Source organism: Lissotriton vulgaris, unplaced genomic scaffold, assembly GCF_964263255.1.
Source record: "Lissotriton vulgaris unplaced genomic scaffold, aLisVul1.2 SCAFFOLD_1644, whole genome shotgun sequence".
In the NCBI taxonomy this organism is placed as follows: Eukaryota; Metazoa; Chordata; class Amphibia; order Caudata; family Salamandridae; genus Lissotriton; species Lissotriton vulgaris.
In genome coordinates, this window is record NW_028246115.1 from 514,492 (window position 1) to 541,015 (window position 26,524).

The 26,524-nt window shown below is 43.3% G+C and overlaps 1 protein-coding gene across 1 annotated transcript in view; it reads right to left on the reverse strand.

The window, feature by feature from the left end:
- The window catches only part of PPEF2 (protein phosphatase with EF-hand domain 2), a 141,282-nt gene that overhangs the window by 100,081 nt on the left and 14,677 nt on the right, over window positions 1–26,524 (reverse strand). Inside the window, exons 4-10 of the mRNA XM_086949276.1 lie at window positions 13,158–13,215; window positions 11,454–11,629; window positions 10,433–10,547; window positions 9,957–10,003; window positions 7,345–7,511; window positions 7,201–7,237; window positions 5,320–5,469 (exon numbers count right to left, since the gene is read on the reverse strand). Of these exons, the coding sequence (XP_086805402.1) occupies window positions 5,320–5,469; window positions 7,201–7,237; window positions 7,345–7,511; window positions 9,957–10,003; window positions 10,433–10,547; window positions 11,454–11,629; window positions 13,158–13,215 (750 nt within the window). The remainder of the gene's footprint in view (window positions 1–5,319; window positions 5,470–7,200; window positions 7,238–7,344; window positions 7,512–9,956; window positions 10,004–10,432; window positions 10,548–11,453; window positions 11,630–13,157; window positions 13,216–26,524) is intronic.

Sequence of the window (26,524 nt, forward strand, 5' to 3'; positions counted from 1 at the left end):
TACAAGATTTTTTAGGAGGGTGATTTTATCACTGCCTCTACACTTCCCCTTTTGTTTTGGAATGGGAAGATTGCTCAACAGAAGGATAAGAATTCCTGGGAGAAGAAAGCTTCCTGGACGCAGAGTGAAGAAACTAGCATTGTTTGGACTGTTTTCCTGATACACTTCCTATTTTTGAGATGGTTGTTGGAACATCCTATAGCCTGCTAATTAATAAACACATTCCACCCCACTTTGGCCTGGGCTTCCCATATGTACTAGTGACCATAGATCATTTACCACTGCCTGAGTTGGGAGGTCGATCTCCACCAGCATACTGTTGGAGAGGCTGTCTGAGAAAATGTCAATAATTGTATTGTCTCCCCTCCACCGGGGAAGAACTGAGTTGTATTTGCAGTTTTATTCAGGGAGCGGGGCTATAAGCAATATTGCATCTTTCATTGGGCTAGCCCCAGTTGCAAGGTCCTCTGTAAGGTCAACAGGGTCCCATTGTTGGCTTAGATCAGGGTTATGAGGCTGAGGTCGTTTCTTCTTGACAAGGTCGTCTATCAAGGTTTTCTTCCTGGGAGCTGATAAACTGCACGTTATAATTGCTCCTTATGTTATTGCTTCACATCACTGTAGATGTAAGCATGGGGGAGCATGGTGAGCATGCCATGCCGCAAGTGACCCCCTCATCATTGGAGGCACTCTTGGTGCTCTCAGTGCCAGCTGCACTGGTTGTTTGGGGGGTTGGTGTTCCAGCTTGTACTTTCTTCATTAATAGGGCCCTAGCTGCTGTAACTTGCCATGTGTTTTTTGCCATTGCGTTGGCGGGCCATGGATAGATTAGTCTGTGCAACAGCTTCCTCCCCAGACGAAAAGTCCTAAATGCTTGCTGAAGTCTTTTAGTGGACCTTTGGTTATCCTTTGTGTCAGTTAAGGCATTAAGGGGCATATTATCAAGGGGGGGCGATAGGCAATTTTGGCCACTTTAGCGGCCGTTTTGGCCTCTAAGCAGTGATAATTCTATCGCCCTATTAGCAAGCTGTCGCTAACAGCAGTTAGCGACAGCTTATAGGCTATAGCGAGCGGTTTGGGGCCCGCTTTGCATGTTAGCGATATTTATCGCTAATGACATGCAAAGTGGGCGTACCCAACCTGTTAGCCACTGAAAGCAGTCGCTTACATCGCTATCGCCTATTAGCAACACAGGCGCAGCGATGGAAATATTCGCGCTAAGCGCGAATATCTCCAAAAACTAACACCTGCTCAGACCAGTTCTTAGCCATTATATCCAATGGGAGGTGGATATAATGGCTAACACTGTTAGCGATAATTCGTGAATATCGCTGTATTCCCAGCGATATTCACGGATTTTGCCGCTATCGCCGGGAATTTTATCGTTTTTGAGATAAACGTTGCTAATAGCACGTTATCTCAGCTATAAAACGCTGTGATGCGCGGCGATAAAAAAATTGCCGCTAACCCTACTTAGCGATAAATATCGCTATATGTTGATAATATGCCCCTTAGTTTGTCTCAGAGTGTGTTTTTTCATGTGAGTCCTCTGAACTCTGCTTCTGTAGACTCTGTGGCCTGCCTGTATGAGTTTTGTCTGTCTTAGCGCAGGGACACGCTAGTTGAGCGTAACCGCGCGCTTTATAAAACTCCCTTATTATTATTTTTATATCTCCTCCATGCACTTGTCTTCTGAGCCTTGGGTTGCAGAGCCGTTGTGGGTCCCCAAAAGTGCAAATCTTAAGAGACTGTTGGTGTGGGTCAGATCTTATCTCTCAGTCACCCATTCTCTAGTGGCCTTTGGAGTCTCAAAGAAAAAGGATTTTGATTGGAAGAGTAAATTTAACTTAAAAAGGTAGAACAATGTGTGGCATTGGTCGACAATTTGAAGCTTTTGTTTTACCTCTTCAGAAGAATTATGCTGGAGGTGTGCTAGTCCGGAAACATCTTACGTGATTAAAATTGAATTGGAAGTTATCTCCTAGCTGTCTGCATGATCTCTTCCAGATCTTTAGTAACTGAGAATTCTAGTGATCATAGTTCTGGAGGTGGCCCGATGGAAGATTTGAAACAATAAATACACTATAATAAAGCATGTTTACAGCAGTCCATGGGTATGAAACCTCTAATCCAATGCCCTAGGAACTGCTCAGTATAATTCCCCTCCTTTGACTGGAGAGTTTTGCACCTAGCCTGGCTATCTGTATCCTACACTTAACTCTTCATGTCTGGATGAGGTCGTCAGCCACCATATGAGGTCTTGATCTGTTAGATTGTGTGTTCTAGTTGAGATACATGACCTTCAGCCTCTTTCACCCTCTAGTCTATGTTTCTTAGGTCCTGTCTCAACAGTGCAACTTCAAGAATTACCTTGCCAATGTTGGGTGCAGGACATCACTGGGAGTTTTAATGACTTATAAGGTATGTCTGTACAGGAGAGAATACCCGCTGTTTTTTACCTGGGAAAGAGTGTGTCTGAGGCAGTCCTAGGAATCCAGCAGCATTCCTTGAATGTGTGAACCTTTCAAGTTTTGCCTGGTTGATAATATGTTTGAACATATTCTTCACCATCCCTAACACAGGCATGAGCTACCAGGGTTATGACATTGTTTAAGGGTGGATGGCCTCCATGTCTTGTCTACCCCACCAATCAAATCCTAAATTCTACTGTTTTCTTCAGGTGTCAAGGAGCTCAATGCCTCATATCAACTGGGATGGCAGCCAGGAATGGAAGCTTTGCACATCTGGCTGAATATCCTGGAGGGGGAAAGCAGGAGGGACTCACTTTCACTGTACCACAGACAGGAGGCTAAAGACAAAGGCATCTCAAGGATTTGTCTCATGCATAGCACCTCAACAGCCCAGAACTCTTACGTGGATGGAAATCTAGCCCAAGCAACAGGGCCAGGCACTTAACTGCTTCTGGTGCAATTTAGTGTCTATTGAGATCACCCCCCTCACAGTCAATACCAAGCACACCACACCAGAGGAGAAGAGATCTCAAGGCTCCATAGGATGAACTTCTGGCTGTGTCTTTTACCCACTTATTTTCTGTGGTTGATCTCCATCCAGGTTCAATGCGCAAGGGGCATAAGCACACAAACGACAGACCCAGCCTCTGGGACCTGTGTGACAGGCTTTTACTTGTAGTTTAAACTGCCATATTATTATATATTTTTATTTTACAAAGGTCCTAGGTTTTAGTGATATTTAAAGAAATAATTTGCACAGGCTCGAGATAAAGGCTGTGTTTTTCCTTCTTCAGTGTCCAGCCGGACCTAGAAGCGTTTATTTTGGAAATCAATTTTTAAGTATAAACAGAATAGAGCGAAACAAGTCGCACATGAGTAACTGGGCACAAGCCTGTACCTAGTCAGAGGCAGACAATACAGGGGAAAAAGAGAAAGAATTAACAGGCAAACAAGGAGAGCAGGGTGGCTTATAATACAATGCAAACAATTTTTGAATAAGCACAAAACCCACAGTAACTGCCATGAAAATTGCAAATCATAAAACGAGCAGTACTGCAAAACAGTCGACAAACGTTTCGATCCCTATCTCCAAAAATAGTGGGATCATCTTCAGGACTAAAGTGAGCTTTGCCTGATTGGTCGAGTGAGCCTGTAGGGTTTAAACAGGGAGGAAAAAAGGGGAAATGAAAATTCTAACATCAATTCGTTACACAACTAGTCAGTAGCCACTCTTTTCATGCAGGGTGCAACACGTGCACATGCAGTTGCTTGTTCCAAAGGGCATGGATGGATATGTGCTCGTATTTGGAGTGTGAAATTGACCGAGTAGGACATTCCGCTTTTGCTCGTTAAAAGAAGTGCTCGGTGACGTGATATCTGGGGTTTGGTGCGAACAAAAGACAAGGTGGGGGAGTGTTGGCCAGAAGGTCGACAAGGATGTGATTTTAACCTTAAAGTAAGAATTTCTGATTACCACGAGCGAGGCACGGTGGGCTGGACGTGGCTTTAAGCACTTCAGTTGGCATTCAGGTTCCGAAGTAGCCGATGCCTATAAGAAGGTAATTTTATCATACACTTTGCGAATAACAGGTTTGAATGAATAAAATTGGAATAGGGTTACCAGGTTTACCGTTTTCGCCTAGCAGTTTGGTGCGCGGCGTCAGGAAGGATATTGGTATCTACCCAGTTGGGTCGGTTCAATTTAGACCTGGAAAAAAGTGGTTTGGTCAGAGATTAGGACCTACTGCCATATTATTATAGGCAGAAGTTCACAGCATTTTAGGCATTTATTTTTACTTGCAACAACCTAGTGCTAGTCACCATGCTGTGAATGGCCATCCCACCAACCGCTCAGTCCCAGGCCCCCATTCCTTGACTGCTTCAAGGACCTAGGTCGTCAATCCCCCTGTGTAGATGTGTAATATTAGGAGGGCCCTCCACCAAGTCGTTCCACGCAGAAGCCAAGTGCCATGTGGGTAACCCATGGGTAAGGGGGAAAAGCACATGCAGACAGGGTGGGCCAACCCAGAGTCTCATGATCAAGCGACCAGCCTCGGGGTTTCATTAGAAGTGTACTGGGCCTTTTACTTATCTAATATTGTTGCCTTGTTTTCCTGGAACTGAGAAAGAATATTGTTGACGAATAAACTCGACGGCGGTCTGACCGCTTCCTTCCATATGTTCCAAGACAGATATGGGCTCACTGTCTTCCTCTGACCTGGCACACATCCTTTCTTAATGATTCTTCAGTGGGTGAGTGGGGAATAGAGTTGTCCCAAATTCCACTCAGCCTGAGGGCCTCATGCTAAGCTTCTCTGCCACTCACCCGGACCTGTGCCACAGACCACTGTTCAGCTCCATTTCTCGACCCCTCCTCAGCTGCTTCAGCTTCCACCAGTAATAAACCGGCGGGCAGCCACTTGTATCACAGGTGCCAGGGCCCTGCTTTGCATTGCCATGGAGATGGCTTTGGTTTAGTTTCTTTGAGGACTTAGTAGGATTCAAGGGTGCAAGGACTGAGCGCCTTTAGCTTGCACCCGCCATCTTGACTGCCTTCTCCATGGCCTGATTACCATTTCCAACAATAACCCCTTGACAAATGAGGAACTACTGAGGACACCGAAGGTTATTCCCAATCTCCCCATTATTTTACTGGGTGAAAGACCAGAGTTACAGTGGCTCTCATAATTCCAGTGGGGTAGGAACTCCATTTACTAACCCTGTTATAATTACAGAGGACCTTGTAATGAGGGCATATATATGCTTTGACACCAAGTCAAGATTATGTACATCAGATTGAGGATCATGCTATTTGTGAATGTTGAAGGAGATAAAATATCTGCTGTACCTTGTGTCTTTCAATTTTGGCCAGCAAATCCAAGTCGGTGGTATCTGACAGCCCTCCATGCAATATCAAGACTTTCTGGTCAATAAGAGTAGCAAGCGGCAGCCAACTAAAAATGCTCTGCAGCATTTTCAAGATTTTTTTCCCATGCATCTAAATTGCCAAGAAAAGAAAGTCAGTCACAATGACAATAGAGGAATCACAAATCTACACTTTTAAAAACTGGTTACATAAACAAATGCTTACTTGTCAAGTGATAGACTTTTTGGATCTTACAAAATTGGGAAACATATGACCACTATAATAGGAATATTTGCATGGCAAAATGAAACGACTGCTCATTTTTTAAGTGACAGAGCTTTTTATTCATAAAAAAAGGAAAATACATTGACTGTATAATTGTAATGTTTTCAGCCAAATGCTATTCAAAATGAATGGTCTCCCTCCAGTAATCCCGTAATCGATTAACAACTGGTAGACTGATAGGAAAGAAAAATATACATACATGTACGTCTGTGGTGTTTCTATAGCGCAAACCTAGCCAAATGGCAGTGGAGATCTGTACAGTTACATAGGCTAAGATACAGTCAAAATGTGAATGAAGTGAAAGCTGGGTTCTGAGAGCAGAGATGGACTGTTACTCATGATTCTGTGCTCTTTTAAGATGACTGTCTTGAGCACTTTCCAAAATTAAAGCTGATTTGGGACGATCCTGGTTTTTACAGCCAGAGATGACATTCCAAATACTGGGGGCATTCACAGAAACACCGGTGGCTTTGTTTGTTTCCTTGTTTGCACATTTTCAACTCTAGTCAGCCAGATAGTTAGGGGTGCCATACATATAGGCTTTCTTTAGATTATTCCAATATTGGGAACTCAACATGTCGAAAGGGTCCACCCTCTCTCTTCCCAATCAGACTGCAGCATAACTGGGGATGGGCAGGGCCAAACTGGTAACCCAAAGCAGTTCTGGTAATTTAGCTGGACTGGACCCCTCACCGGGTGCGGTCAGGGAGGAGTGCAGCCTTCTGCTTAACAAAACCGACCCTCCAGCAGTGCTGCTTTTGTTACCGGGGGACGATATTCCAACCAGCCCCCAGTAACAAAAATGGGCCCCACTGATCCAAAACCGTCCCTCACCCTTCCAGTTTCCCCAGCAAATGCCCGATGCCCGCTTCGGCCAGTCTGGCCTTGGGGATGGGATCCCCACATAGGCACCATAGAAACATGCCTATGAACTCCAGTGTGTAGTGGACTGCATGCCCACCATTCCTAACCTCAAGATATAATTACATCCAGGACGACTGTTCCACAGGTCTATGTCTGCTCAGTAACAGTAAACAGAGCGACAGTGTGCCAGCTTGGCAGGACGTTGGCCTTAGGTAACTAGTAGTGACAACATATATGAGTGTAACAATGAAGGCTATGCATAGTTAGGTTATAGTTATGACAGGCCATGTTTGTCTAATTTCACATATGCTTTGTAAGATCTAACCCTGGGGACAGTGGTAGATTAGTGGTGTCCCTTCAACCAACTCTTGGGCCCCAACATCCTCCTAGTTCTTCTCAGTGATGATGGTCACTAAGCAACCCCTGTCCCTTTTTTTTGTAATGTGTGGTACAAAGTCTATGCGGAGTCTGCATGGTGGGTAATGGCCCCTCTTCCCCTTTAGCTTGCAGAATCAATTGCTTATCTTAGACCCTGTGCATTGATATTCATAAATGTGGACCTTGATGGGTGCTCTACTGAGGATTCTCAGTGCGGCGTGGTGCAGTGTCAGGTTCCATGTGCTGAGAATCTGTGGATTAAACATCTGACCTCAGGTAGACATGTCGCTCATCGCCACCAGAACCCAAGTGAAGACCTGAGCTACCATGACGTACCGTGTACTTTTTCATCACTTCCTTGGTGAAGCCATACCTATTTTTAAATATAAAAAAAGACTGCATTAAATAGATGTTTACAGCTCGAACCATGGCGTGGCACAGATTTGAGAAGTGTATGATGTGAACCATTGTTGCTCGCACCGTAAGTTGACCATGTAGTCTTCGTGGTTTCCTCTGTTCAGATGCACTTCTGTGGGGTACACCAGCAGGAAAGCAAACAGGATCAGCAGAATCTCCATCGACTGCGGGCCTCTGTCCACAAAGTCACCATTAAATACGTAGGGCCTTTCTGGGGAAGGCAGGCCATTCTGGAAGGAAAAATGAACATTACCAGTCTGAAATGCATTGAGAGAAAAGAGGGCGTAAACATGTGTGGGGTAATGTGTGGTGAGGCTGTGCCCATGGGAACAATCAGAACTCAATGCGCCTCATTTATAAAGGTTGTGTGCACCTACGTTGTGCTTCTGTTTACAAAGAAAGCAATTTGTGAAATTAAGCCTCACATTCTGGCCCACTGGATCGTGAAACACTATGAATATAAAGTGCACTAAAAACAATGGAAAAACTGCCAGCGTGGCAGACTTTTAACCATCAAGATTTTAGGGAGCAGTAGGATTCTTGGGGTGGATGGCCCACCATAAATGCAGAAAACACCCACACATGCCATTATGTTGGCATTCAAAAACATTTTGTTTGTAGCATCAAAATCTGCAACTGTATACACATGTACTCGAGTCCAACGCAGGAATAGCTTCTTTCCAGGGTCAGAAAGTAGGTTTAGATTATGAGGAGCGAGACACACTCATGAATTGAGCTGTTTCTGAGCTCCCACAAGGCCCAAGCAATGAAACCTGAAAAGTTCTAGCACAGGTTACCAACAGGGAATACAACTGGTTTTGGCCACTTTCCTACCAAAAGTAACAGATTTTTATTTTTTGTATGTTCCAATATTTGTATCGTTATTCAAAAAGAGTTAATGCATTTAAGTTTAAAATGCATTTTAGAAATGGGGATTTGTACTGCAGTTGATAGCCGGGAAAAGCATTTGATATAAATCACATAATTTGGCGTCAGCGCAGAAATCTTTTCTTTTTTCCCACACCTCATATCTGCCCTCTACACAACTGAGGGGGGATTTGCACATAGACACTTGTCTTATCAGAGTGATTGCTAGGCCATTTAAAAATATGGTCCTCCATTTTACAGCGCACGCCTGGTAGATGCCTATTTAGCAGCTGATGGGCAATGGAAGAGCCAAATACCAGATGTCCTGAACAAAGAAATGTGCAGAAAACAATGACAAAATAAACACATGCAAATTATATTTTTCAGCTGATATCTGCACTCTTTTATTTTGTAAAGTTGTAGTACTTTTGGAAATCTACGATTGACCTAGATTTTCACGAGCATCCCCATGATCATTTGTGGAAGTTACACCAGCCAGAAATCCACTCGTGCAAGAGGGGACAAATGTGGGTAGCCATCACATGTTTTCAATTTTAAGTTTGTGAAACAGGTACATTTTTCCTAACATGTTTTCCTTATATATTTGAGCTTAAACACAGGTCATCAACAAGTTGTACAAAATACTCCTATATCAAAATGAGAGAAGAGCAAATCCTCCCATAAATATTTCTAGACCAGGGCACCTGGGCTCCTGGGCTCCTGGGCTCGGTATGGCATAGTGCCTGTCAAATGTCATCTTACATGGATTTGTTTCTCTTCCAAAAGTGTATCAGGCTGCACAACAAAGAATGCAAATCTACTACATGGAGGAAACTACAGGCTTTTACTATTAATCTTTTCATCTTGCCTGATCAATGCCAACAAGATCTGCAGGGTGTCATTAGGAAATACAGGAGGTATAAGGCCTTCCTGGTGCCATTACACGCTAGAAAGTAGGAAATTGCTCTAGGAACTGAGGCACTTTAGCAAGTTCAGTAAAAGGCACTGAAGAGGAATTTAGGGTGTACTGTTGGAGAGGTACTCAAAAAACAACCATGGACCAATATGACAAGACATTTTGGAGAATGGCTGTTAAGGGTACAGTTTTAGGTAGTCATTATATGGGGATCTCATTTTCTCCGAACAAATAGAGTATGTTAACGTACTATATGGTGATGATGGGTCAGAATGTTGGATGTGGTGAGGATAGAGGTTTCACCATCTAACAGAGAATTGATCAACTGTCTTGTTTGCTGTAAGTGCTATAACCTCCAATGCCATTGGTCCTGGTGGCTGCTCAAGCGTTCCCCTTGGAACTCACAGTAGGCCTCATTTATAGCTCCTCTCTCAGTGGCAGTGGCCAGAAATTGAAGTATTAAACCAGTAAGGGGAACGCTACCAAGGAATAGGACTTCATTGGTCCTAATTCACGAAAAATGTCTCAAAGCCTAGCCCAGAGAATTATTGAACGTTCGCAGTGCTGGGTCCGTCAGTCAAGTTTTTTTATAGAGTTTTACTGGAAGATCTTGAAGCATGGTAAGACCCACACAGGTTTCACAAAAAAATGTCAACAAAGCACAGTGCGGTACTACTGATGGCCATGGCATGTAATGCCAGGCGAGAGGCGCTATGCCACTTCATTGTGCATTTGTCCATTACTCTTATTCAATTTACAATAAATAATACAATTTATACTAAGGTGAAAGCTCAAGATTCTCGATCCCCGAAACCTACAGTCTTAGCTGAGAATATCATGCGTGCAACTCACTCTTGTTACTTGTCTGTGCAACTGTTTATGTGAAACATACCTTGTAGAATATCAGAAACAAGTCGTCCAGCTTTCCATGCAAGTCTCCTAAGATTGTTTATGGAGAAAAAAGATTAAACAGGTTAGAGATTTTGTTCTTACAGATAAAAGTGAGCCTTCAGCCGATAACTTAAAACCTACAATAGTGGAAAATCCGTCAGGTTGTGTAGTAGGGAACTTCATTTGTGAGCACAGATGTTTCCATTTCCTGATAAAGTGACACGGATTTAGGAATTATGGTTGAAGATGGGATTTGGCAGCCCCAAAATGTAATTTAAGTGCACAAACAAAATTATAGGGAAGTGAGGTCTATATCACCATCAACGGGATTTTTTCTCTGGAGCTTCCAAGCCCTACAGACAAAATATGGCAGCACATCCGAACATAAGAACACACATTATTACCACGGGATGCAGTCCTACATTGGAGGTCTCTACTGGAAATAGCTTTTTGAAGTTCTCATTGACTCATGCTCACCACAGACGGTGATATCCTTGCTGTAGCAAGTGGATATGCGCTTGATGTTTGGCAGCTGCTTGAGGTGCCTCCTGGTCTCATGTAGAAGCTTCAAGACGTAGTGAGCATGGAGCTGCTACTGGGAGAAAGAGCAAGAATGAATTAGAGAAAACAGCACTGTGTGGCAAGATAACTTGGCCACATCAGTCACAAAAGCATTTAAATACAGAAGCCTTCGGTTCGGTTCAACAAGTTTTATTCGGTATATGTAGCAACCAGAAAAGCCACAAAAATAGATATACAAACAATTAAATCCAGTTACACAGACATAATCTAATTGATTAATACATAAAATCAGTTAAAAACAGTAAAAAAAAATGATACTTTTTCTCACATGAATTGATTTTAAAATGAAAACAAAAAAACAAATCTCGGGGTCTCTTAGTGCAATCTATAGGCTGCATTAGTAGTTCTTACGGTATGTTTCTTCAATAAGGGTTTTAAATAAGCAAATCTGTAATACAGATAAAAATCACAGAAAAGTAGAAAGTGCATAGTACTCTGTTTAGTACGGAAGCCTTCATTATGATTTGATTGGAGAGGTATCCCTGGGGAACTCACTCTGTCTGAATTAGAGTTGGCTGATGATCCCTCACTGGAAACTACTGAGTATTGGAATCAGTACTCAGTTATAGCGTGTGCATTTTTGCACCCAGTAAAACCACCCTGTGAGTCCACATATATGTACAATGCACAGCAGCTAGAAATTACCCTAGTAAAGTCTCTAGAACTGTGGATGCCTATGCCTTAAAGGTCCTGTCTTGCTAAGTCCACATTTTACTCTTCATCCTGTGGACCTTATCTCATAGTTCCTTGATTCAAGGGTGGAGACACACTACGACCCTGTATGTCTGCCTGACTTATCCCATGCAACTAGTAATAGCCCCTTTACTTGATGATGAGTATGGATATTTGGAAACTCTAGAATGCAAGAGTCACAACTTAGTAAAAATGTTGGTAGACATCATTTTTTGACCCTTACTTGTTTCTGTTTGAAGGCCTCCACTAAGGCGGCTGCGTGGGCCGGCATGACCGGGAAGGCGAGATGAGGTCCTACGTATGAGTCCGGCACCTCGATGGACTCGTACTCACAGTACTTCTCCAGCTCAGTGTCCTTGTAGCTTTCTTCTTCCGTGAACATGCGACAGATGAAGTCCCCTAGCGAAAGCCAAACAAGAGGGTTACCAGCACGTCTGTCCTTTTGATAACAGTGATTACTCAGACATAGAAACTTCTGCACTTTAAGAGCAAAGGCAGGACAAACGGGGAATCTAGTGCATCGAAGTGCCTAAAATAGAGTTACTGGATTCAAGGTCTTTATCTTTGCTACCCATGAAACGTTTCGAGAGATGAGGTTGAGGAGGAGAGAGGTAAGGAAGGTTAAATTGTATATATATATATATATATATATGTGTGATGAACTTCTCTACCCCAGCACTTAATTTGTGCCGGTGTTTGCACGTGGTGAGCACCGGCGCTCACTTTTGGGAACAAGACTTATTTTTTATCATCAGACTTTGACCCAGAGCAAGAGAGAGAAAGGCAGAAAATTGAGAAAAATGGCGAAAGATGCAGAAGAACAGTTACAAATGGGGAGCAAGTAAAATAGAGGTTATCATGGCGACGAAAAACACGGAATTTAGAAGTGCTGCCACAAATTAAAATCATTAGGACCCTGCTCTAATTTTTGTTCACAAATTAAGCGCTGGCTACACTAAATTCCAGTTAGTGGTTTGGAAACAATTTAAATTATTTCACAAGAAAAGCATATTTTGACTATTTTAAAGGAACCTGCAATTTCCATGAGTCGGAGACTACGGTCACTACAATCAAGGCTGGACACGTTACTGACATCCAGAGAAAATTAGGTGGCATTAGGAAACCAAATGAGAGGACAGGTAAGCGTTTATTAATAATTGGAAATCTGCTAATCCTTAAAGAAGGCTCTGACTGAGAATGCACCTGGAAAACAGAGGAGGACAAGATTTCTATGCCAGGGTAGCATAATCTTACAATTCTGCGACTGCAGTGTTTTCCGGATAATTATTGATAACCAGCACTTGCCACACAATGTACTATCTGCACCAAAGACCACAACCAAAGAAATGGAGACTGGGGCAGATTAAATGTCTCATTGATAGCTAAAGAAGCACTCTACAGAGCACACTTTTTAGAAGCAATGATATTTGCTTAATAAAACATAGTCAAGATGGTGGTTTGTTGCCCAACTATGAGGGCAAATAAACATCGCTAAACGTTAATTTATTTAAGAGTTCCTATTACAAAAGGCTCTCTATGTGTCACTACATCCCAAACCATATAGGTATGTGTAAGAGATGTAATAAAGCAGAGAGTGTGTAATGCTTCAGAAAAAGGTTCATAATGGCGGTCATAGTTGCAAAGCTATCTTTGGTACATCAAACTTTGTAAATAAATAAATAAATAAAAAAAACTAGATGCTGGTCCTTATCAAATCATTTTCCAGGTGTGTGAGGAGTTGAGGAACCTTTGGTCTCCCTACAGACAGACAGCTTTAACACGAAATAGAACGGTACATGTTCCACGTCAGCACTGGGGTTTGGACATCCCAGAGTATTCAGAGAAGGGGCTGGACAACCTGCTGCATGCTTTTACATGTTCATGCCGGCTTGGTTACGTTGCTCCACTGAAAAAGATTCTAACTTACTTTCTTTACTGTTGACAGGTGTGAAGTGGTCCATAAGATAGTTGAAAAAATCATAAAGCTGCAAAAGAAAAACAGTAAATGTTAAGCATTAAGAATACTGGCTGGTCTCTAATCTAGAAAAACCCAGCTGTGCCCCAAGTCTTGTAGGTTAGACGCAGTGCCACACTGCCTGGCGGCACTCCGAGGCTATTCTCAAGATAATCACTATTTATTTGTATTACATAGGAGTGATCCGATGGCACATTAATGGAGATAAGTGTCCATCAACACTCAGAACACAGGGGCATGTTTACAAAAAATGTTGGAGCGCGTTGTTACACCAAATTTGGCAACACTGTGCTCTCAACACATACTACTGAGTAACTGTCGGTCTAATCATTAAGTGTGATAAGCGTGTCTGACAACTGACCTCATAGCTGTGCAAGGTACTTCTTCAAGTGAACAAAGTATCCATCAGTCAACTCTTGGTTCTGCCCTTGTCATCATTTGGGACTCCTTTCACCAAGGAGAAGACTCTTGCATCAGTTTAGAATGTACTGTATGCATGAGTATACCCCAATGTAACTCTGTGGGTGAAAGATGTAACCAACTAGAGGTGACTGGGATGCAGTGCGTAAAGTGAGTGAAAAAAAAGGTGAAAAATTTGTGAAGGGATTTAAAAAATGTATAATAGAGAGCTAAATGACTTTAATAGGTGTCTCTTGTATTTCCAAGTCTAAATGCCAGTGCGGGATCATAGTAGTTTTAGCAAATATCTACTATATTGATGTAAGTGGTCAACATGTTTCTGCAGTCTGTGGACCTCAAAAGTGTCCGCTGCTTTTTTCAGGACCGTGTCGTCGCTACTGCATAAAATTAAAGAACTAAGTGTATTTCAAATAAACCAAAAAGATGTCACCTGGACGTCTTTGTGAAGTACTCGTCCTACGAATTAGTGGGACGTGAGAACTGCGCCTCACCTGGCTGCGGCTCAGGTAAATTAGAGCACCGCTCTTCTCGTCGGTACTCAGGGCGTCCCTCTCGGCCGTCTCCGGGAGGTGCTCAGACATTTTTAAGTCACAGGGATGTGCGGTATTCACAGGAAGCAACCCTGCATTTCCCCTAGCGCTGGCACCAAAAAAGCTGCATAGCGCCAGTGCAGACACCCTGCAGCCATGTTGCAAGGGTGCCTGGCAATTGTTTATGTGCATGAAGGAACACCTTCCTGCACATGAGCAATCAATAATGGCGATTTTCTCTTTCTATGTGTGCAGTAGAATGCAGCACACATAGAAAGAGCAAAAAACTAGAAGATTTTTTATAATTTATCCACGTATCGCCATTCTAAGACTAGGTATTACCTGGCCTTAGTTTCTGGCACTGCCCAAGCCTTGTAAATCTCAGGCAGAGTCAAAAAGCAATGGGTGTTGTGGTGGATCGCCCACTGCAACAACCATTGCACGCCTCTTTGCCACAGCAGACTGCTGCCGAAACAGGCATATTTATAAGGTGGCGTTAAGCCATGTTAAGCTAAATAAGAGGAATGGCACAACGCCACTGGATTGTCAAAAAAGTGACGCTCTGGTGGAGAAAGGTGCTTGTCAATAGGCACGCAGTCACCTGTGTGTGCAATCTTACTGGGAGGGTAGACACAACTTCATGAAACGTTAGCATGGATTTTCCCGTACCTTTTGATATAAAAGTGCAGCGGAACTTGTATCTCAATGCATCAGTCATATTTTTTTATTGCTTTGTTTTTTGAAATGTTGTTGCGCTTTTGCAGTTTTTTCGACTTTAGTCAACCAAATGACCTAATATCTCCGTAGTGGTTAAGTAGGCGTGTCTAAATAATTAAGTAGTAACATTTCCTGCTGCCTCCATATAATGTTAAAAAGTGCAAATAGATTGCAGTGAATATGAAACTCAAAACATTTACAGTGACAGCTATGAAATCGCATAGGGAAAGGGGAGGGTATCTCAACTGGTTACCCTCCCTATTCAAGTCTACTGAACCTCTCGAGTTAATACTTTCAAACTTCAACCTGTCGTAATGCAACATATTTCGCTTGTTTCTGTTATGAAAACCAAGGTTTCTTTTCGGACGAAAATACACATAACCAACCTTAAGGGCATCATGGACAGTTAGGTGGAGCAAATGTTCCAGTATAAATTGAAGAACCTTCCAAATTCACAGTTCTTACGTCGCGGAAACCCTTGAACTGGTGAACCATCACCCCAGGGCTGCCAGGTTCATGGTAATAACTCTGTTTAGGGTGTGGCCAATGTCACTGTCTTTCCCTGGTGGGTCCAACAAGAAAGCAAATAAGGGACCAAACAAACATTGAGCCCACATGCAGGGAGAAAACTCTGTTTGTGCCTTGGCCATTGTGTTTTTGTGATTCTGAAACAAACCCCTACTTTGAAAGTTTGTTTCAGAAAAACAAAAAAGCATGGCAGAGCGACCAAACAAGCAGGGCTTTAGCTCGGCCTTCATCTGCTTCTTACATGCATCTACAACACCAAACCATGTGCTGAAGGCACAGAAATCGCCGCCATGCCAGTTGGTCTCTCAAAATGTGGTTGGTGCAGGAGCGTAGCTTTAGGAGGGTTGTTTGGGGTGTTACGCCACCTTAACAACATCCGTGCTGCCCAGATTTATCCCCGGTGCTGAGCCCCAATGTTAATGGGTGTGGTCATGACGGAACGGTTCCGTCATGAGCACAGCTCAACCGATGCTCATGACGGAACCGTTCCGTCATGAGCATCGAAGGGGTTAATAAATTATTCTGTAGTAAATAGTTGGATACAGGTGCTTTACGTCGGGTATGGTGGGGTATTTGTTAGATTTCCCTTGGTATTTTTACAAACACATGCAGACAAAAACACACACAAACTCTCTCTCTGGCAGACAAAAACACACACAAACTCTCTCTCTGTTATAAAAGTCTTAAAAATTGTTATTATACAAAATATTGAGTTTTGAGTACCCCTCATGATCCGCACTCTTCTCCCTTCCTACTGCTCCGTAAGGCCCCCTCCTGCCCCTCTTCTCATATAAAGTATTTTAACCAGCGTGATTGTTGGGAAATCTGGAGATCACACCAGCCCCCCTCCACCTACCCAATGTTACTGATCAAGCTACGCCCCAAAGTGAAACAAAGTCAAACAGGTAAGAAAGCCCTCCAATCAAGAGCAAGGGACTGACCAGAAGCCTACTTTTTCTGTATATTTGAATGTTTTTGAGATAATGAGTCCTTGATAACAGACAGCTAAAGCTGGTGCGGGGAATGAGATTTTGATATCTTTTCTGATTACCTAGATACCTATCTCATTCATCCAATTTTGGATCGATTATTGACTGTCATTGAGTAAAAGGCAAACCCACATAAGTTAGATCAACCCCATAGACTGACACAACTCTGAAAAACCACTTACAACTGGTAAAGTTTAAGAAGTTTAATATAAAACTAAAGTCAATTGTAAATACAATCCTCTCAAGATAAGATTCAACAAGTATACAGGAACTAAAAGGAACATAAATTCCCTAAAGAATCTTAGTCTACAAAAGAAAACGATTAGAACCAATTCTAGAATTAGCAAATTGAATAGCATAGACACAAAATGAATATGATGCGTCATTTACATAAAAGAATACACAAGTTAAATCTGTCCCCACTCTATGCTAGATGACATCCCTACTAGCAAGTCCTTTACCTAAAAAGGTGTCAGCAGTTTGACTTCCAAAGAAGTTCAAACTCTCTCAATCTCTGTTGGAAACCTATGTCGAGAAGCAGTACCCTTTCTGCCTACCCATCCGTTCTCTAAGGGTCCTCGGCCTACTGCTCTCCTTCTGCTCCCTTGCTCTCTCCTCAGGCCATCTGCTCTGCCTTCTCCCCGGGGTGCTGTCCCTAAATACAAAATCACAGTATGGGTGGAACGCCCCTTTGAGACGCCCACCACGTACACATTTCACGTAGTCCTGCTTCTGGGTTTTTCCATAGCTTCATCTCTTCGCGTCGTCTGTTAAGTTGACCTTGCTTCTTAGGCGCCATCTTCGTCATCGTGCTGGTAACCTCATGACATTCCAGTTGACACTTTCAGAGCAAAGTCTATCAACTCAACAGAGCTCTAGTCATTACAGATGTGATTGTAACCTCTTTTGGTCCTGTGAACAGTCACTTCTAAACAAGACCCCAAATTCCAAGCGTCCCTTATCTCACTTAAGCCATAAACTTCGTCCAGCATTGTCACTTTAATTTAACAAGACCTTTGACTCTTGGCTCGCACGTACAGATCAAAGCTATCCCCCTCTTCCTGAGAGGCCACTAAATTATATGCAGTGGACTACACTCTTGCGAACCCTTGGTCCGTTAGGTTAAAATCACATATGATCACACTATTCTAAAATTCCTACAAACTCTTCTACACGATATGACTTTTAACACACATATATAATCGAATTAGTAACTTATTCATTATAATCGAGTCCTTGTTACATAAAATACAATGTTATACTCTCGTTCCTACACAGTGCTATATAGTCTGCACATTTCTTCACTTTACATTGCACCGCTTTCTCCGTTTAATAATTACATACATATATGAACTCTGTTTAGCACGTTCTACTGTTCTTAAGCATTTTCACATTTCTATATTAGCCCAACCTATGTATACGGGCCTTCTAATTCTAATGCACATTCTAGAATACATACGAATACATTTCTTATTACTTAAGTTACATGTACTAACTTCATGCTACAAGCTTCTAATTTCACGTTACAAGTTCTAAATATGCTACAGTCTCGTAAATATGGTACGGACATATGTTTCATTCAAATTGCGCTCTCTCAGTTCCCCCCTTTGATGACCTCTAGGGGTCATCACAAACACCTCAATTTGAATGTCGCTTACACAGAACTAGTTACAAGGTTCCCTCTTTTTATCGTCTCGAGAGCTCTTAAACTTTTATACTGCTGATCTTGCAAAGCAGCTAATCTTCTTTCTTGCTCTCTCATGGACCTTTGTAACCGGTTTGACCTATACCATTTGTACAATCTCACTAAACCCAACAATGTGATTATGCAAATCAATATTATTAAGACAGGTTTCAAAATGTACCAAACAACACTTTTACCAAGGTTGGCAAACCAACTTCCAACCTTTCCCATTCCATGACCTACTTTCTCCCAAACATTTACTTTTGTTAAATCTTCGATTTCTTGATGTATCTCTGTAATGTTCCGTATAACTTTCTCAAGTGGTTTTGAATTGTCTGGAATATAAGTACAACATTCCTGGACCTTCAAAGCCTTGCAGACTCCGCCCTCTTTTGCTAGCAGAACATCTAAAGCAAGACGGTTTTGAAGAACCATTGCCCTAATCGACTGCATCTCCCCTTCTACTAGCATCAATGACCTTGCAGTACTAGCAGACAATCTATCCACAACTGTAGCTAGTCTCCTGATCTTAACATCATTGAGTATTAAACCTAAAAGAGGAAACATTGCTCCAAATATGTCTCCAACTACTTCAGCATCTCCTACTTCCCTTTTCGCTCTTGTCGAAGCCTTTCCTTCTATGATCTCTAAATCCTTTGCATGATATATTTTGGGGAAGACAATTGCCAAATAACACGAACCATACCAATTGTCAGGCAATTTTACATAGGCATTTCTTCCACATACAAAATATACATTAGGAATCGCTTGTATCCCTTTCATGAAATCTTTCGTATAATACTCTAACCGAAAAGCATGTTCGCAATTAACTTCACCTACAAATACACTCTCATAATATGTCTTGCTTCGAGTTAAACATAACTTTCCTTTCTGCGTTCTATCCAAAGCTATTGGACCATTGCTACCCTTCCTTTTGTGTGCTTTTTCCTCTTCGGTCCAATCAGTCTTCCACTGTCCTGACATTTTTAGAATCTTCTGCCTCCTGTACCGGTCATCTACTTGTCCAATGAATTTTTTCTCAATTTCTGACACTTTGCAAGTCAAATTATTTCTGCGTGCATATGAAGTATCTAATGTATCCCAAGGAAGAAAGAATTTTGCTAATCTATCTTCCTTTTTGTGATAGTCCCACTTATTCATTTGTTTATAATTCGGGACTTCAGGCAGTACCGAATCATAATTTGAAAAGTAGTACTCAAACCCTTCTCTACCATAAAATATACTAAGCAATAAACTACACGTTATCCCATATGTCAGTGGGAGGTGATGATATCTGATGCCTTCATCTACGGAAGCCGGCAATTGCATGCAAACATAACAATCTTTGGCCTCCATGGCATCAATATACTCATATAATAACTTGGCATATGCATTTGATCTAAAATTTCCCTGTGACTCGTCTACGTGTAATCTACGAGCTTCATCTGCCAGTAACGCCTTTTCACGAATTACATTGCTCTCCTCCTTCTTCCCAACAAGAGCAGGTTTCAAAGTCGTTACAGGCTTTACATCTGTTGTCTCCTTTACGCTTGTATGTCCTACTATGTAAGATATGGTAACTACTGTAATAATGAGGAAAATTACTACTGCTATTAGTGTACCTATTATGCATTTGGCTTTTCGGTTTGGGTTGCCATTCTCCATGTTATCAAACAATGTAGCTCTTTCCTTTTCGAGGAAAAGTTTTCTTTTTCAGATCTTTACTTGCTTTATTTGATTTCTCAGTCTGTAAAACACTCTTAACCAACAAAAAGTCTCTTTTTCACAACAATGTCCTTTATCTTTAGCAACAGACAACCCTAACCTTTCTCCGTCATCTAAATGTAATCCCTAATTTGATTCTTCTTTCCACTCGGCGCTAAGTTATCTTCTTCTTTATAGGCTTAATTATAAAAAGTCTTTATGCATCTACAACAATTCTCGTAAAGATCAGTAACTCCTCAGACTCGATTCCAGGAGTCAACATCCATATTTCCACTGTCACAATTTGATCGAGATTGGTCCTCTGCACGCCTCTCACTCTCCCAGATCTCTGTCTCCAGGATATCTGCTAGATAAGTCCATTCTGGGGTGGCGTATCTTCTGCAGGGCACACGTACCCTTCTCGATCTTCTCGGACTCTCAGAGCCTGAATCCGTAGCTTCTTCGTCTAGATCTGAATCTTCAGAGATCGGGACAAGGGTTCTCTCTGAATCTGCTCTCAAAGTTGACCTTCTCCTTCTTTCCGGCCAACTAGCTTCTCCATTCCTTGTCCTCCTGCTCCTTGTTCTTGGACTCGTCTCTTGATCACTTACAGCTTGTTCGGTGTCTGACTCGAACTCCCAGCTGTTTTCTTCTTCTGAGGCAACTTCGGTCTCACTGGTGTCCTGACCGTCATCAGCCTGTTCCGACACAGGCTCAGCCTCTTCGACCACCTCTACAGCTTGACTTTCCCTCTCTGTGGCTTCTCCGCTTTCTGCTGGATTTTCATCCGAGAGAGGAGCTGTTTCTTCCAGAGGTGCTGGAACTCTTCGGGTGTGTGAGGCGTGTATCCAGTTGGGCAAGCCTCCACACTTTACTGCAGGGTTCGTAACTAGTATGACTTGGAATGGTCCACGCCAACGCACATCTAGACAGTTCTTCCTGACATGCTTCTTCACCAGGACCCAGTCCCCCGGACATAGGTCATGGCACAAGTCTTGTGCGGTTGGAACCTCTGCAGCCTGGACCTGGAGGGACACAGAATGAATGGCATCAGATAGTCCCTTGCAGTAGTCCAAGATCAAATCGTCTGTGATGTTCAACAATGCTGCAGTCGGAACCGATGGCAGTCTCATAGCTCTCCCATTATCACCTCGTGTGGAGAGAGACCTGTCCTTCTATCTGGTGTGCTACGCATGCTCATAAGGACCAATGGAAGTGCATCAGGCCAACTCAGGGATGTCGATGAACAAACTTTGGCGAGTCTGGATTTTATTGTGCTGTTGATTTGTTCTACAATCCCCGAAGCTTCTGGTCGATAACTACAGTGGAGCTTCTGGTCGATACTTAAGGCTGAACACAGCATCTTCACTATTTCGCTGTTGAAATGAGTTCCTCTGTCCGATTCCAAAGAGGATGGCACCCCAAACCTCGGTATCAACTCTCTAAGCAACAATTTTGCTACTGTAAGTGTATCGCACCTACGTGTAGGGTAAGCTTCAACCCATCTGGAAAATATACAGACAATCACTAAGACGTATCTGAGTCGATTGCACTTGGGCATTTCAATAAAATCCAGCTGCATTCTATTGAAAGGCCCCCCAGACCTCCCTATGTGACTCAATGTGACTGGTGTTCTTTTTCCTACGTTTAGTTGCTGACAGATCGCACAACGCTGACATACTGCTTCTGCCGCTACTCTAAACTTCGGATTGTACCACGTTTGTCTGAATACTCTCACCATGGCATCTCTAACTATGTGTGCTGGTCCATGCAATCTCCTTGCCATTGGACTAATAAGTTCGTTTGGTAAAACTGCTCTCCCATCTGCAGAAATCCAAAAATTCATCTCACTTTTGGTACAACCAGCTGTTTCCCATGCCTTTTTCTCAAAATCAGGTGCATTTTCCTGAACACACTTCAATTCATCCTACGTATCTACAGTGTCTAACAGCATAGTCAAATCAGTTCTTTCTTGTATTCCCCCCACTTCTACCTTGGTGTGAGAATACCCCTGTTCCGCACAGTAACGTGCGACCTCATCTGCGTATCGATTACCTTGCGACACAAAATCTGTATTCTTTGTGTGCGCGGCACATTTGACAACCGCTATAGCTTCTGGACCTTGTAATGCTTCTAACAATAATCTCACGAATTCTCCATTCCTAATAGGAGAACCCGAGGAGGTCATGTAACCTCTTTGAGACCACAACTGCCCATAGTCGTGAACTACCCCGAAACCATACTGGCTATCGGTGTATATGGTGACTCGAATTTTGTTGCCTGCCAAACAGGCACGGGTCAAAGCAATGATTTCAGCTACCTGAGCGGAGTGTACTCCTTCCAGGCAGGCGGCTTCCACCACTCCGGTGATAGTACAAACTGCATATTCTGCTCTCAGCTGACCGATATCGTCTCTTACGCATGAACCATCAACAAAGAATATTTCATCGGGGTCAGTCAATGGTTCATCTACGATATCTGGTCTTGGTTTGGTGCATAGTTCAGTCACATCAAGGCAGTCATGATCTGTACAGATTTCATCGTCAATATCATTTGGAAGTGGCATCAAAGTAGCATGATTCAAGACAGAGCATCTTTTTAGGGTCACATTCTCAGCAGCCAATATGACTTGCTCATATCGTGTGAGCCTGCTATTCGTCAAATGCTGAGTCTTGGTCCTGGTCATTAACAATTCCACAGAATGCGGTACGTACACCACTAACTGATGTCCCATCACCACATTTTCATACCTTTCAATGCTGACACCCGTTGCAGCAACGGATTTGAGACATCCGGGCAACGCTGCGGCTACTGGATCTAAGGTAGCCGAAAAATATGCAACTGGTCTACGGGCATTTCCGTGTATCTGGGCCAAAACTGCTAAAGCACAACCTTCCCTTTCACAGCAGTAAAGCAAGAATGGTTTTTCGTAATCAGGCATTCCCAAAGCCGGGGCACGACACAAGTCCTCCTTCAGCTGCAAAAATGCCATCAAACAATCTTTGTCCCATGGTACCGGATCACTCACCCCCTTGTGCGTCAGTTTTTGTAAAGGTTTTGCCTTCAGTGAAAAGTTGGCTATCCACTGCCGACAATAACCAACCATGCCTAGAAACATCCTGACTTCTCTTTGTGTTTTAGGCGCGTTCATTTTCATGATCGCCTCTATTCTGTCTGGAGACACCTTCCGTTTTCCCTTTTCAATCCTATGGCCCAAGTATTGCACTTCGGTCAGACAATACTGCAATTTACTTGGAGACACCTTGTGTCCGTTCTCGGCCAAGTGATTTAATAGGGTGATGGTGTCTACTTTGCAAGCTTCCTCAGTTTCTGACGCCAGAAGTAGGTCGTCTATGTACTGGACCAGAACCGAGTTCATGGGCAGTACTAGACTTTCAAGATTTTTCTTCAGCAGCTGGTTAAAAATCGATGGGCTTTCTGTATACCCCTGGGGAATACGACACCATGTTAAAACGCGATTTTCCAGCTTAAAAGTGAACAGATACTGGCTTTCCTCATCTAAAGGGATCGAAAAGAAAGCCTGGCACAAGTCTATCACTGTGAACCATTCAGCTTGGAACGGTATCTGAAACAATATCACTGATGGATTCGGTACCACTGGACAACATGAGACAACAATATTATTAATCTTTCGAAGGTCCTGCACTATTCTGTATTTCCCACTAGGCTTCTGCAAACCCATAATCGGGGAGTTACATGGACTTCCCACGATCTCCTTCAGTATTCCTTGTTTAATCATGAATTCGATCACAGGCTTTATTCCTGCAATTGTCTCCGGTGTCAACTTATATTGTGGTGTTCTTGGATACTCGGCATTGGGTTTTAACATGATCTTTACCGGTTCTACCCCTTTGATCAGTCCTATTTCTTCTCCAGTAAAATCCCACACCTCAGCTGACACTGTCTCCTTCAAGTCCTGTGGAAGCTCCCCCACCGTTAGGGTAGGGTATAATTCCACGCATCCCTGCGAGTTTACAACCTTAAAATCGGCATCATCATCTTTAGTCTGCACTTCTACTCCTTCAGGTGTGCAATATATTGTGCAATTTAATTTACACAACAAATCTCTTCCTAGCAGACACACAGGGCTAGAATCACAAATCACAAACTGATGTTCATCACTGTACTTCCCTATCTTCACTGACACTGGTTCTGTCAGAGGATTCGTCATTCTCCTATTTGCGACTCCTACCACCTGAATCGTCTCTCCCGACATTGGCAGACCTGGGACTACCGCCGATCTCAAAGTGGATCGAGTGGCCCCCGTATCCACCAAAAAGGTCGTAGGGCATCCAGCCACCTCAGCCTCTACGTATGGTCCTCGCTGGTCTACCTCCAGGGCTGCTCCTAGAGTACAGTCTTCTTCCCTATTCACTCGTTGTCCCGTAAGAGGATCAACGTAGTAGCATTCTTCTCCTCCTACGAACAGTGGCAGTTGTCTATAGGTTTTTCCTCCATTTGCAATGCGAGGCGGTTGAGGGAACTGAGCTCGAGGAGTCTGAGTCCCCCCTTTGATAAACCTTCCCTTCGGAACCACGGTTCCCTTTACCAGGCTGTTCTGAACCTCATCCTCCTCCTGTTCTATTTCCCCCGTCTCGACATTATAGGGACACTCGCGTCTCCAATGTCCCACCTCGTTACACTGATGGCACCTCGTTGTCTTTTTCAGCAACGCGATATCTACCCTAGGTCTCGGTTTTTCCTCCTCATCTCTGCTTTGATTATTCTGTTTCTTCCCTAGGGTTCCTGTTCCCTGTTGCCGCTGTCCACCCTTTCCAGCTGACTGCATCTGCACCAACATCAGCTTCTCCTTAAGTTTCTTTGCTTTCGAATCTATTTCATCGCTACAATATCTCGCATACCTCAGAATCTCATCTAAAGGTTTGTTTTGCCAACAAATCAAATGCTGTTGAATCATTAAGCTTATGTCTGATCTCAATCCTAGAACGAACTTCGACACGAACTGTCCTATGTCTTTAGGATCCATCACGTCCAATCCACTGTACTGTTTGAATGCTTTCAGCAATCTCTCATAGAACTTGTGAACGGTCTCTTTAGGTTCCTGAGTTGTCCGATCTATCTTAACCCAGTCTATGTCCTGCAACGGCACCTTCTCTTTTAACCATGCAATTACCCTCTCGTACTTCTCCATGACTCTCTCTGATGGACAATTCGTCCGGGCATCCCTCTCGGGTTCACAAATGGGCCATTCGACACTAAGCTTACATGCCGTCCACAAATCTCCAGGTACTACAATGTCAAACAGGGTGTTCAAGTCGACCCACAGCACCTTAGAGATCTTCACGAACCTCTCTACCTGTTTGTACCACTCGACGGGGTTCTCCCTTAACTTTGGGAAAGAATTGGTAAATGCCGCTAGATCCCCCCTACTCCAGGGCACATGCACGTAGTTTTCGTTCGCGATCTCTCGCAAAGGGAAAGCTTCCATTCGCATTAGCCCTCCCTCCGGGGACCCCGCAAGTGTACTCCTTCTGACGGATCCCCTCTTGGATCATCTTTCCTCCCATTTATCCAAATTCCTCCACAATCTGATACTCAAGATCAGTTCCTTTATGTGTACTTTCAGCCCAATCGTCCTACGCTCATCTAGATCCTGATCCGTGCAGTTTAACCTATGGTTACCCTGTAAAGCTTTAGTTCGTGATAAGTCTATCATATACCTGTCTGCCAACTCAGATAATTTTTCATGAACTGACCTCGCTTTCCGAGTAACATCCTTGGATATAAACAGTATTTCATCCTGTTCATACAGATCGATCCTTTCCATTGGCAATGTACCGTCTATTATTTCATCCAAATCTGACTTCAAACTGGTTACATCGAGCCGTTTTGCTTTTATCTCAGCTCTCAGTACCTCACTCCTAGGTGGTTTGTTTACATCCCTCTCACCCCCACTACGAGTCCTACGTCTGGGCACAGGTGAGTTATGAGGAGTCCTCCTTGCTTCTCTTTGTTCCCACCTCTCTAGGTCCCAAGCTTTTCCATCTTCCCTAGGGGTATGGTGGAACAATGTTCTATTCCCCATTATTGCATTCTATCTTTTTAGCTCGGCCTCTCTAGATGCGAGATAGGATCCTCCGTTCTGTTCTAAATCACTGCTATTCCCTTGCTGTCTGGTGTCACTCAATAAACGGAAAGGTCCTTCACGGCCCTCCATGTTCCCGCGATCCCGTCCGTGATCACCGGATGCATGGCGAGACCCTTCGCGACTCTCCATACCCTCGTGACTCCAATGTCGCACATTTTCGTCCGGGGCATGGTGAGTGCACCTGAAACTATTTCGGTACTCCTGTGTCTTTCGTTCTCCCTCACTAAGGATGGGGCGAGGCATCCCCCCACATCCTGTACTCTTGTCTTCACACAATTGTCTATTGCCACCGATGGTATGGCAAGTATCTCCTTTGCTTCCTTGACTCCCTCCCTCCCACTCCGGGCTGCTTTCGTCAGCTCCGCAGTGAGAGAGGATCCTGTTATCTTGATCTCTCCATTCTGTTTCGGTTTCTATTCTTTTATTCTGAGTTTCTACGGCAGCATCCCATTCTTTCAAGTACTCTCTTAACTCCTTAAAGGATTTCGGTTTCGGTCCCCTCAGATCCATCTGTCCTCTCTGACCCCCCTGTTCTATCCAGGGATCCGTTACTGGACCCAATGGGGTACTCCGATTCCTTGGTCCTAGCAACTGCCTTTGGGAATTGATCGTATTAT